General features: G+C 45.3%; 1 protein-coding gene across 8 annotated transcripts in view; it reads right to left on the bottom strand.

Moving 5' to 3' along the window:
- Positions 1-13,528, bottom strand: part of LOC102972920 (palmitoyltransferase ZDHHC14) — a 532,612-nt gene that overhangs the window by 99,121 nt on the left and 419,963 nt on the right. The window contains exon 1 of one of the 8 annotated variants that reach the window (XM_042987403.1): positions 6,953-7,217. The exons of the other annotated variants lie outside the window; for them this stretch is intronic. Within the exon in view, the coding sequence (XP_042843337.1) occupies positions 6,953-6,961 (9 nt within the window). The 5' untranslated portion in view covers positions 6,962-7,217. Of the gene's footprint in view, positions 1-6,952; positions 7,218-13,528 lie in introns of those variants that run through there. 8 annotated transcript variants of the gene reach the window in all.

Genomic DNA, 13,528 nt, shown 5'->3' with positions numbered 1-13,528 from the left:
TCTCATAAATAAACAAACATTAAAAAAATTTTAAATGGGGGCGCCTGGGTGGCTCAGTTGGTTAAGTGTCCGACTTGGCTCAGGTCATGACCTCATGGTTCATGAGATTGAGCCCCGCGTGGGGCTCTGTGCTCTCAGCTCAGAGCCTGGAGCCTGCTTCCCATTCTGTGTCTCCCTCTTTCTCTCTGCCCCTCCCCCGCTCATGCTCTCTGTCTCTCAAAAGTACTAAATAAATGTTAAAAAAAATTTTTTTTTAATTTAAACATATAAGCACTGTTAGAGCAGTTATTCACAATAGCCAAAAGGTAGAGGCAACACAAGTGTCCATCAGGAGATGGCTAAACAAATGACAGTGGAGTATTACTCAGCCATAAAAAGGAATGACAGTCTAAGACATGCAAAGACACGGATGAACTTAGAAAAACGTCATGCCAAGTGAAGCAAGTGGATATAAAAGGACAAATACTGCACGACTCTGCTGACATGAGGCACCTCCAAGAGACAAATTCTTAGAAGACAGAAAAGAGGGTACCATAGGCTGGTAGGGGGGAGGCTGAGTTATTGTTGAATAACAACACCAAGTTCCCATTTGGGATGATGAAAAAGCTCTTTAAATAAGTGATGGTTATACAACATTGTGAACGTACTGATGCCACTGAATCCTATACACTTAAAAAACGGTTAAAATGGTAAACTTTATGTATATTTTACCACGATTTTGAAGATTATACAAATAAGTAATGGTGTACAATTGTGGGGGAAAAAATGAATGGTGCCCTGGTTGTACTTTTTCTTCCTCTTACGTAATTAGCCTTCTGTAGCTGACAGTTGGTACTAAGCCACCTTCACAGGGACCAGCAGCCAGCAGTGCTGGGGCTTGAAAAGTCAAACAAAGATATGCTGTCAAAGAGGTCACCAGAAGTCTTCAAGAATGGTCAAATACTTTAAACACAGTCACCCAACATTATAAAGCAGATGTGATACGTTTCACCACCAAATGTTTGCTTTAGGGCATTCCTGGGGGTTACATGTAAGTACTTGGCCTTGGCTCCAACTTCAAAAAGATAAAAAACAAAGAAAGAAAGGAAGAAGGAGGGAGAGGCCAAGAGAAAACTCCTTGGGTAAAGTACAGAGATAATCTGCACCTGACCACCCCTAGTCACAATGGGACAACGCTCAGCAAGTTACACTTTCTAGCTACTCCAGGATTTTCAACCTCTCCTGTCTCCTTCCCGTTGGCATCCAAACACTCATGCCTGTTACATCTTTAAAAAGGAACAGAATCCTCCCTCAACTCCAAGGACTCCTTTGACCAATGCTTTCTCTCAATCTAAGAAATGTCAAGACAGGCGGTCCACGTTTCCTGTGTCTATTTCACCTGCTCCTCACTCTTTAACCCTCTGTAGTCCAGCTTTGCCACCTGGCGCCCCTGGAACAGCTCTGGCCAAGGCCACCTGCAACCTTCCCACCCGCAACCTGCTGGACCCTCCTTTCTCCTGGCCGCATCTGACACCGCGGTCTACTCCTTCCTGAAACATTTCCTCCCTCTGGCTTTGCACACGTGCCCACAACTTCCGCCTTGTCTGTTGTCTCTCCTCTCTCAGTCTTCTCGTGGAGGCAGGCCCCCTTAAAGGCTCGTGTTCCCCAGGCCCCATGTTCTCCTTACCGTATACACTCGGCCTGGATGACAACCACCCTGACGACTTCATCCGTACACTGATGAACCCCAAATCTATACACACCTTCCCTCTTTCTTTACCTAAGTCCCATTCACCTTTCAAGTCCCAGCTTAGATTCCACTTATGGGAAGCACCCTAAAAACCTCTGAAATTGGTCATGCACCCCTCCTGTGAACTACTGGGGGTGGGGGGGCAGGGGGCTGCACTCCTCCATCACTGTATTTGCACGACACTAGCTTGGCTGGTTTACTTCTGTGTGTTCTCTACTACACTGTAGGTTCCTTCTCGGTCTTGTTCAGCACAGCACCTGACAGCAGTCACTCAAATATGTTTGATGGATGAATTATTAACCCAGTCATCACAGCACAGCGGCTACCTCCTAACAGGTGTTTAGAATGTTTGAGCTAATGAATTCTCTGCCATTTCCAAATGTACCCAACCTCCCAATTTGGTGATAAAATTACAGAAAATACACTGTTCTGGAGATGAAAAACTTCACTAGTCCAGGTTTGTTGTCCCAGCTAAAAGAACCAAAAGCCAATATTTTAACAGGCAATCATAAATCTCTTGAGTTTATAAGCTAAACATTTCTTTGCAAAATGTCAACATTTATCCCAAACGTTTCTTAATTGTACTTTCTTAAACTCTACCGTAATTTTGGGAGAGAATTGCCGGCCCCCCCCCCCCCCCCCCCGCCAATATCCTAGTTTTTTCTGCTCAACGCCATCAGAGGCAATTCTCCTGGGATGCAATGGAGTCACTAAAGCTGATGGCTAGAAACCAGGCTGAAGCTAGATGGCAGATATGCATTCATTTTGTCATCAAATGTAACAGGCAGTCCCTACTGCCACGCCCTGTTCCAGGCCCACACAGTGGTGAAAAGCTAACAACACGTCTACCCTCCCTCAGAGTGTGTTAGCAGAAAGAGATGCCACTCAACACAGGGTAATTCCAGCTGGTGCTAAGGACAATGAGAGAAATTAGGTGATGTGATAGAGTAACAGGCTGGTGCAGGCTACTTTAAGGTGTTTGGGGAAAGGCATTTTGAGAAGGGGTCATTTGGGACCTAAAGAATGAGGGAGCTAGTTGGTGAGGAACAGGGCTGGAGGACTACGCCCAGGTATGGTAGGAAGGACAGCAAGTGCAAAGGCCCTGGGGAAATGCTAGGTCATAAGTGCCAAGTGTAAATAAACAAGAGGTCAAATGATACAAAGGAACATTTACAAAAGAGTTTTAAAAATGAACACCTTATTTTTAGCATGACTTCCCTGACGCTTCGATAAAAAAAAAAAACAAAAAACAAACAAGCATTCAGGAGACAAAAGGAAATATCACTTATACAACCTATGAATAAAATATACTGAAAACTAAATTACAGGAATCAAGCCCTATTAAAAACCAGAACAGAAGATGTTAGGTATATTACATCAGCTCCCCTGCTCCTTCCTGGGCCCAGGGAAGAAATTACTAATCTCGGCATGGTTTGTACGTGGTCTCAGTCCTTTTCAGCAATGCCCTCCCGGCAGCTCCTACTCGCCTTCTCTGTCCTGAAAGCTCCATAACCAAAAGAGATGAAGTTTTTTAATAATTCATCTCTCATGGTCCTTCTTCTGTATTACATATTTTCCTGGTTTCAAAAAGACTACCCTGAAAGTAGGACTCATTTAAAAAAAGCCTGTTCCTAATGACTCAGGGTCCTTATCATAACCATGATTACTGTATAAAGTAAAAGACACTGAATATTTATTTTCTAGGCCTTAGCTTTCAAACGCGAAAAATGACAGGGTTAGACTAGATGACCTGCAAGTCCTTTTGGGCCTATTTAAAGAATTCAAGTTAAATATTTTACACCGGCAGCTTCTCTTACGCCGACCGCCTAAGAGTCGTGCTCTGAGACCCGACAACCTGTCCTCTTCCTCTCCGCCATCTGCTTGGCAGCCGTGCGTGGATGCACCTCCATCCTCGCTGGCCAGGCTGGTGTCCGGATCGGCAACGCCTGCTGGGAGCTCTGCTGCCTGAAACACGGCATCCGGCCTGACGGCCAGATGCCCGGTGACAAGACCACTGGGGGAGGAGCTGACTCCTTCGATGCCTTCTTCAGCGAGACGGGTGCTGGCGAGCATGTGCCCAGGCCGGTGTTCGCAGACCTGGGACCCATGGGCACTGATGAGGCTCACGCTGGCACCCGCCGCCAGCCCTTCACCATCGAGCAGCCCCTCGCGGGCAAGGGAGATGCTGCCAATAACCACGCCTGAGGGCGCTACACCGTTGGCAAGATCATCATTGACCTCGTCTTGGGCCGAGTCTGGAAACTGGCCAACCGGTGCACAGGTCTTCAGGGTCTCTTGGTTTTCCACTTGGGAGCGGAAGTTGCTGCCGGGTTCACCTCCCTGCTCCCTCCAACATCGATTGATTATGGCAAGCAGTCCAAGCTGGAGCTCTCCATTTACCCAGGCCCCAGGTTTCCACGGCTGTAGCTGAGCCCTCCAACTCCATCCTCACTACCCACATCACCCTGGAACACTCTGTGCCTTCACGGTTGACAATGAGGCCATCTATGACATGTCATAGAAACCTCGGAACTGAACACCCAACCTACACTAACTGATATGGAGGACACGATTTGACCTCACCGCCTCCCTCACATTCGATGCAGCCCCGAATGTTGACCTGACAGAATTCCAGGCCGACCTCATACCCTACTGCCACGCCCCTCTCGCTCCGGCCACATATGCTCCTGTCACCTCTGCTGAGAAAGCCTGCCTTGAACAGCTTTCTGTAGGAGAGATCACCGACGCGTGCTCTGAGCCAGCCGACCAGATGGTGAAATGTGACCCTCGCCATGGCTTCCTGCCCGGGGTACCGTGGCAACACGGTTCCCAAAGATGTCAATGCCGCCACTGCCACCGTCAGGAGGAAGCATACCATCCTGTTTGTGGACTGGTGCCCCGCTGGCTTCAAAGTCGGCATTAATTACCCGCCTCCCCCTGCGGTACCTGGTGGAGACCTGGCCAAAGCAGAGTGAGCTGCGTGCACGTTGAGCAACACCCCAGCCGTTGCTGGGGTGCCTGGGCTCGCCCGGACCACAAGGTTGACCTGACGTATGACAAGCGTGCCTTTGTTCACCGGTATGTGGGTGAGGGCACGGCTCCCCTTGACAGAGACTGTAAGGAGGTCGGTGCGGATTCTGTTGAAGGAGAGGATGAGGAACGAGAGGAACAGTAAACTCTGATCTGTGCCCTGAAGTCAACGTGTATGTAGCAGCATATCCTCATACAATTACTGATCTTTGCTTTAAAACACAGCACTTTGTTACAGACCCAAGCTGTCCATTTCTCTGACAGGTCTGAACAAAGAGTATCCCCTGTCTTAAATGAAAAAAACAAAAAAAACTTTTTAAGTATTTCAAGAACACTATTTAAAGTGAAATACAGAGATCTTTAAAATTAAGCTACTCAAAATGATGCTTTTCCCTTCAACATGAACACACATACAACTGGGTTACGTGAGGAATGTGGGTGTCTGCTTTAAACCGCTACATGGATGAACGGCAGAACTCCTAACCAGGATTTATTTTTATCAGTGGTTCCTCTTTAGGATAATGTGTCTTCTAGATTCACACAGCTGACATAAAACCACAAAACTAGACCTGGTTTTTATTGTAGCACAAGTGTAAGGCAGTAAAATAAGACTGCCAAAGTTAGCAAAATAAAACACAATTCGAAGGGCCAACTTGAAGTTTCGTATGCCAAAAACAGAAGAATGAATCATGCATGGCCAAATGAAGACAGTTAGACTAAATAGCAACCAACAGACAGAAAAAGTTTACAAATACGGGATTCATAACATCTGAGATGGAGAAGACAGGAAAGCTTCTTGGCCAGGTCCCAACGAGGCACCGTCTATGGGGCACGAAAGGTGCCTCTGACCAGATCTCTGCCAGCTTCCTCTCTTTCCCCTCCCAACTGGTCCTTCCTGCAAATTAACAGCGCAACAAAGAGGGAAAGCCAAGTGGGGATGGACTAAGCCTCTCCAGCAGTGAGGCACTTTACATATGCCCGGATTTAACTTTCAAAATAGCCCCATGGTGGCGGTTGACTTAGCTTCGCAGGAGAAACAGCAGCTCACAAGATCACATACACTAAGGTCCTGAGGTCGAATGACCAGCGAGTGGAAAAAGTGGCATTTTACCCAGTTCTCTGCCACGTTGGAGCCCCTGGGCTGATCTTCCTGCCATGACCTTCCCTCTCGCCCAGCTGCCTGTACACACTACTGCAAAGTTCCCCTCATAACACAGGCACCATTCACAGCAAAAAGTTCGAACGGTACCCCATCACCTAAGATCAACTTCAAATTCATTCCCTGGCATTCAAGATCCTCCACGATCTAAAAATCTAGGCCTCTCCCCCACTCCAAAATACCAACCGCTCCCCCGCCCTGTGACTCTATTTCTCATCTGTGCCCTCTTCTTCCCCCCATACTGGATGCAGCCCCCCACCCCCCGCTTCTGGTTAAGGTTTCACCCTCCCTCTTGTGAGTCAGGTAAGGTAACTACGTGTCTACCCTAGCGAGTGATCTAGGCCTGAGGAGCCTAGGCCAAGGTCTCCCAGGGGTGGTACAATTCATATTTGGGCCAAGGGGAGGATGATTTTTTATGTTCTTTGAGACTTTCCTGCACATCAGAAGTTTAACACGCCTGCATCATTACAGATGAGGAATCACAGCCCAGAGTGATTCATCTGCCTGCGGTCAAAGATCAAGAAAGTGAGCGCTGAAGCCAGGACTGTACCCCAGGGCTTTCTGATGGCAAAGCCTGGCCTTTCTAGCACCCCCAGGTGGCTCCTGGTTCTTGCTCAAAAATTCATCTACTGAATATCCAGTACAAATCACTCTACAAGGAGACGAACACCAGCAAGGAAGAGTCACTGTCCTCCAAGGCTAATGGGAAAAAGATACGGTGTGATCAAGAGAATGCACTAGTAAAACAGAAGCAGCACAGTGGGCCGGGAGGCAGGTGCCGGCAGGGAGGGCACAAGACAGAGGCAGCCGGGCAGAGGGCGTTTCGAGCTTCAGTGAGTGGTCTGTAGCTTTCGTTTTCCTCTTGAATATGCTCTCGTGCAGCTGGTTTTTATTTTTGTGTTTGATAACACTATGGAGGGCCTCAAGGACAGAGAGAATGCTTGACTTTCCTTTTTTTAATACCCTAGTCACTTCGGTTGTGGATTCCAGTAAACACAGAACACAGGCTAAGCTGAAATGCTAAGAAAGCTTACCATGTCCATCACCACTGGCAGAGGAGGTTTTTTTCATAGGATTAAGTCTACCCCTACTTCCAGGATGGAAGGAAAGGCTACTGCAGAAACTGTAAACTCTCAAGTTCCCCACACTTGTAAAATCTCTAAGTTTCAAGAGCTATACCATTCTCGTCTGTAAAATAGAAAAAAAATGACACCACATTACTTTAGTAAACTACATTTCGTTATTTTTTAGGTCACCGTCTAAAATCCATCTTCACTGAAAATGTCACAAAAGCTCTTCTCATCACTCACATCATGATAATGGCCCTACCGGACGCAGCTGGTCAAGGTACTAGACTAAGGAACAAACACTGAATTCATCATCTCCTGTCAATTCTCCTCTGAGCCCGCGGGAACCACAGTCCAAGCCAAGCAATCCCAGGTAACCAGCCACAAATTTCAACAGTGTGACTCATTAACAGGAGAGTGTCACGTAGCCTGTACCCTCTATGTCAACTTTCCTAATTTAGGGGCGCTGTCTGGGCTCTGGGTGAAACGCGTGGCATCCTGAACTCTTGCATTTAGCAGGCTACCCCTCATATACATACCAAGATGGTTCCGAAACCCGTTTATGTAGTTGTACTTATGGCTGTAGCCATGCAACTGAACTATTACTGCCTTTCACACAAGACTGTGACAAAGGAGTAATTGTTTCTAGGAAAATCAGTTGAATGTTTGGAGGAACAGTGACAAAAAGTTAAGTTGCTAAAAACTTTACTGTCAAACTAATGCAGCTGAGGCAACAGGACAAATGGGAAATAATTTTTAAAAATCTAGAATTCTGTATCCACAATGCTTTGAAATTGTTTTTAAATTCTTTAAAAGCTCTTTAAAAGAAACTAAAAATGGAAATCCTAGGCAATGCATTCTGAGATTACACAAGATGGATCACTTAGAACTCCAATCAGACCTTGGTTTTCTATCAAAGGATTGGTAAGGAAATGTAGATTTATGTATTCCTACATTAAAACATGATGGTATTTTCTTTTCATTCTTCATCAACTTTTTAACCATCACTTGGAGGTCACTCTGATGTAATAAATGCCTCTATAACCCCATTCTTCCCTAATCCAAAGCACCTTCCCATTGCTGGCACCACCCGAACTGGGCAGAAAGGCTTCGGAAAGGCCTTGTCTGCCGAGGATTCTGTTAAGGGCAGTGAGTCAACACGAGAAGAGCAACACACATATATATTCTAAAGCCTGTGGTATGCTAGCTATGCACACACTACTTATGACAAAATTTGTCTTAACACTGGCAGATTCATACAAATGCCAATCAATAATCATTTTAACTATCACCTAAGCATCTAGCTAAGCTAGATGGCATGGTCTTTATCTGAATGCGTATCAAGCCATGTAAATAGAGCAAATTATTAATTTATGAATGTTTACAACACTGTATACCATCAGACTGGATATTTCAAGATATTAAGGATTTATTCTCGAATTTTAAATGATAGGAATTGTTATGTTTTTATTTATTTATTTATTATTTATTTATTTATGTTTTAGATACAGAGAGAGAGCGCGCATGAGTGGGGGAGTGGGACAGAGGGGGAAAGAATCTCAAGCAGCCTCCACATTAAGCGTGCAGCCCGATCCCATGACCCAGGGATCACAACCTGAGCCGATATCGAGAGTCAGATGCTCAACCAACTGAGCTACCCAGGCACCCCTGTTATGGGTTTTTAAAAAGTCTTACTTTGGGAGGGATATACTAAAATATTTACCATGAAAGAATAGGTCTGGAATTTGCTTCAAAATAATGAAGGAAGGGGGAAATGGGTGAGGAAAGTTTGAGGGAAGAAAATGGGCCAGGAGCTGGTAGCCGGTGAGGCTGATAATGGGCATGGGGGGCGGGGGAGGGTTCACTGTACTATTCTTTCGTCTGTGTTTGTTTGGAATTTTTATAAATAAAAAGTTAAAAAAATACTGAGTCATGCCAAGGTATTATCTTTAAAACTCACAGACATGGAGTTTTAAAGGACAAATAATATAAAATTTCAGTAATCTATTGCACACCGCTCCTCCCTTCCCCCCCAAAATCACTAATGGAACCGGGAAAAGAATAAAGATTCATTGAATCTCAAAATCCTAAGCCAGGATGATGCCACTTGTTCTACGCTTGTGAGAACATTCTGACCCAATTCTCAGAGTTCCTGTTGCCTTCTTACACTACTGTTCTCAAAACTGCTGAGGCCTCAGAAAGTCTGCTGCTTTAGCAAGTAGTGACTCCAGTCAGAGGAGGAATGTAGTTGGTTGTCATTAGTTATAAATATTTTTTGTATCTAAAACCTGCCGGTCTGGCAATATTTCACTTACTGTCTGGGTGAACACCAGTGAGGTCAATAGGATGAGGACAGAAGACGGCCAAACGAACCATCTTTTAGTCCAACTAAGCAAGTGGCCAGATAGGTGTATGTATTTACTTTCAGTACAACCAGGAGACAGCTGAAAAGTCCTATCAGATAAAATCTAAAATCCAGTGTGCTTAAGATTTTTTAAATTTCATTTAAAAACTATTTTCAACTATGGGGCGCCTGAGTGGCTCAGTTGGTTGAGCGTCCAACTTCGGCTCAGGTCATGATCTCACAGCTCGTGGGTTCGAGCACCGCTTTGGGCTCTGTGCTGACAGTTCGGAGCCTGGAGCCTGCTTTGGATTGTGTCTCCTTCTCTCTCTGTCCCTAACCCACTTGCATTCTGTCTCTGTCTCTCTCAAAAGTAAATAAAAACATTAAAAAAAAAAAAAAACAAAACTATTTTCAACTGACTTGGCTGAGACAGTCTTTGTATATAAAAGGCTAATTTATTTATTTTTAATGCCAGTATAGCTCATGTACAGTGTTATATTAGTGTCACGCACACAATAAAGGGATTCAACAATTCCATACACTACTCAGTGCTGACCATGAGAAGTGTCCTCTTAAAAATATGGTTTTTTTGGGGGTGCCTGGGTGGCTCAGTCGGTTGAGCGACCGACTTCAGCTCAGGCCATGATCTCACGGTTTGTGAGTTTGAGCCCCATGTCGGGCTCTGGGCAGACAGCTCAGAGCTTGGAGCCTGCTTCTGATTCTGTCCCTGCCCCTCCCCCACTCATGCTCTGCCTCTCTCTCAGAAACATTAAAAAAAATTTTAAATAAAAATACACATATAGTTTTTTTTCAAAAAAGGATAATCTATCAGTCCTTTTGGAGCTCTTTCCTTTTTTGGCTTAAAGGTCACACAGAATTTTCCTAGTGGTACTCTAATTAGATACAATCAAGTTTCAAGAAGAGAGAAAGTGAACAGAGCATTAACTCCCCAGTTAGCTTTGGCCAATAGAGGCCAGCTGGATTCCAAAAAGAAAAAGAAAAAAAAAAAAAAAAAGCCAGCGGTTTTAGGTCTGTTGAAAACGTGCCAGGGATTCACCTCGCACTGGGAATGAATGCCACCGGCCTCATCATCACCCATGAGGCCCCAGACCCGACCAGGCCCCCACGGCTCTTCCCGGCTCCGGCTGCCAGGATGACCCCCGGGGTGCTACTCCGGGGGGGGGAAACAGAGCTGGGGCCCCAAGGATCCCAGTGGCCTGCTCCCCGCCTTCCTTCAGTTCTTTGCTGGAGGGTCTCCTTCCCCGGCCACGTCTAACGCTGTGTGTGCACGCGCTCACGGGCAGGTTCTCCTCTTCACGGCCGGAGCTCCCTCCTTCCCTTATCCCTTCTCCTCGCTGACCTTGTTTGTTGTCATCTCCTCCCCTAGACAGCAAGGTTCACGACAGCAGGGATTTTGAATTATTTCAAGGTTGTATTCCTACTGTTTCCCAACAGTTTCCGGCCCATGGTAGGTGCTCAACAATATACTGAAGGAACAGGGGGACATGGAGAACCACTACCGCGAGGATCCAATGAGATGTGCCATCTAAGAACTTAGCAAGCAGAGCTGCTCCACGCACGTGGTGCCGTTCCACCATAGGGTTTCCAGCAATGTCAATGCACTTCTTGGTTTTTTTTTTTTTAATTATTTTTAGTGTTTATTTTTGAGAGAGACAGAGGGTCAGTGGGGGAAGGGCAGAGAGAGAGGGAGACACAGAAGCCGAAACAGGCTCCAGGCTCCAGGCTCCGAGCTGTCAGCACAGAACTCGACGCGGGGCTTGAACTCATGAACTGCGAGATCACGACCCGAGCCGAAGTCGGAGTTGACTGGGCCACCCAGGTGCCCCGCCAATGTACTCTGTGATTTTATTCATACTTCTTTCTGCCTCCAACATTTGGTCTTGTTTTTGATGACAGGTAATTTACCAGAATTATCTTGTTTTGATGTATGAAAGGTAATTTACCGGAATTAACAAGGCTCAACAAGGCTCACCAAGGCAACGGCAAAAAGAATCAAACTCAAATTGTCAGGCACCCCAATCTGGGAAGTTTATCCAAAGTTTTAGACAAATATGAAGGAGATGGAAAAGCTGATCACATCCACAAAAGTAACTGGAAATTAGAAAAGCTTATTTCAGCTCCCTGAATACAGTTAAGGTAGACTCTAGATCCTGGGGTCTAACAGATCTTAGTTTATACTCTACTTTCACAATAATATGAATAACACCATTCAACCATAACAACTATCCTTTGCAATAAGCCAGACACTTGGTAAGTCCTTTATAAGAATTTTCACTTAATTCTTAAGATAATTTGGTAGAGATAATAGCTTTAAAATATAATTTTTTTCATCCTTAGGGATTTTTGTTTTCCTTGTCTTTACTCCCACCTCCCCACCCCCAAGTCAGCAGTGTCACTGCCTCAGCAGAGGGACAGGACACAGTGGAACACAACAGTCTTCCCAGCTGCGGGTTCCAAAGGCCCTAAGAACAGAGGGAACTCTAGGTCTACACCTGTGAGAAACACTGCACAGGAGAGACAAGGCAAGACCTGTTGAACCCTTGCCACTTCTGCCTCCAAAGCCTGGGGAAGATGGTCTGGGGTGGAGAAGTACAGGACAGAGTGTAGACGCAATGGAGAGTTCTGGAGACCGCATCATAGTGCCAGAGCCCCGGGGAAACGGCAAATGGACCGGAGGGGTACGAACAGCTGTATGTTGCATTAGGACAGAAAGTGTCTGAGCTTTGCAGAGATGCGTGTCCCATGAGAGTGTGGCAATAGCAGAATGGTTCCAGTGTGGGGAGAGGTGGCCGGAGGGCAGGATGGGGTCCCCCCCAGGCAATGACATTACAAAGGTATCTCCACCCTCAATTCAGCCGTGAGGCAAGAGAAGGAGGTCTGCGAACTCACAGATGATAGTTTCACTTACCCAGTAGAATCGACACGATTGTGGTAAATTATTAATGAAAAATAAAGTTCTATTTTTTTCCACGCCTGGACTGTGCAATGGAATTCACATTTGAGTTCATATGATTACTTGTATTTTACAGATGAGGGATCTGAAACATTAAGTAACTTTCCAAAGTTATGTAGCTGGATTTGATTGGGATTTGAGCCCAGACTCCCAATCTCTGGGCTATACCACTATTGCACTGAAACACATAAACTTCATAATCACATAAAACTGACTTTATTTGTTCACTGCATCTCTAATAGAAAACCCAACAAAATCTCTCTTCTAAAGATGAAACTTAAGGTAAAGCAAATACTGATTAAGGGAAATGGGCTTTTATACAAAAGTCACCTTGAATCATAGAGGGATCCCAACAACCCCAAAATTAATTCATACATACATACATCACCCCACAAACAACAGTAATTACACAAAAGCACAATTTATTAATACGCAATGCCACAAAGGTACTATGAAGTCATTAACATTTTAAAAAATTTTTTAAATGTTTATTTATCTTTGAGACAGAGACAGAGCATGAGGCGGGGGGAGGGGTGGCGGAAGACGTGGGGGAGGGGTGGCGGAAGACGTAGAATCCAAAGCAGGCTCCAGGCTCTAAGCTGTTAGCACAGAGCCCGACGCGGGGCTTGGGGCTTGAACTCACGAGCAAGGAGGTCATGACCTGAGCCAAAGTCGGATGCTTAACTGACTAAGCCATCCAGGCGCCCCAAAGTCATTAACATTTTTAAATGATCCATATTTTATTAATATCACAGCTGACATATTTTTAAACCATATTACAAATGTGAAGAAGACACCCAGTCTATAACAATGTTTGCTCATTTAAAGACCAAAGATAAATAAAAATCCCCTGAAAGCTCACCAGCGGGGAATCCCTAATCTAGAATAAACTGGAGGTGTTGCAAACCAGGCATATAAAACACTCCAAATGTTTTAACTAAACTGCTAACCTGGAAATCAAAAGGAGATCTGTTTTAACCATTTTAAGACTCTGTCCACGACCACAGGGTTTTAGAAAGAGCCGGGTTCTTCAAAGTGGCTTAGTGCGGCCAGCCTCAGATAAAATTTTAGATCACAACCAGGGAGACTGAAGATGTCCGCTTTCTGTGAAACGTACTTTCTGTCCTGCAGGGGCAAGTCCCTAATAAAGAAGTCTTTAAAAGAGACCTCAAACTGAATGTGTCTTCGTTTATCTAACATTACTTCCTAATATCCTCGAGTAGAG

The sequence above is a fragment of the Panthera tigris genome, chromosome B2, assembly GCF_018350195.1.
Source record: "Panthera tigris isolate Pti1 chromosome B2, P.tigris_Pti1_mat1.1, whole genome shotgun sequence".
NCBI lineage: Eukaryota > Metazoa > Chordata > Mammalia > Carnivora > Felidae > Panthera > Panthera tigris.
This window is presented reverse-complemented; position numbering and strand designations above follow the sequence as displayed.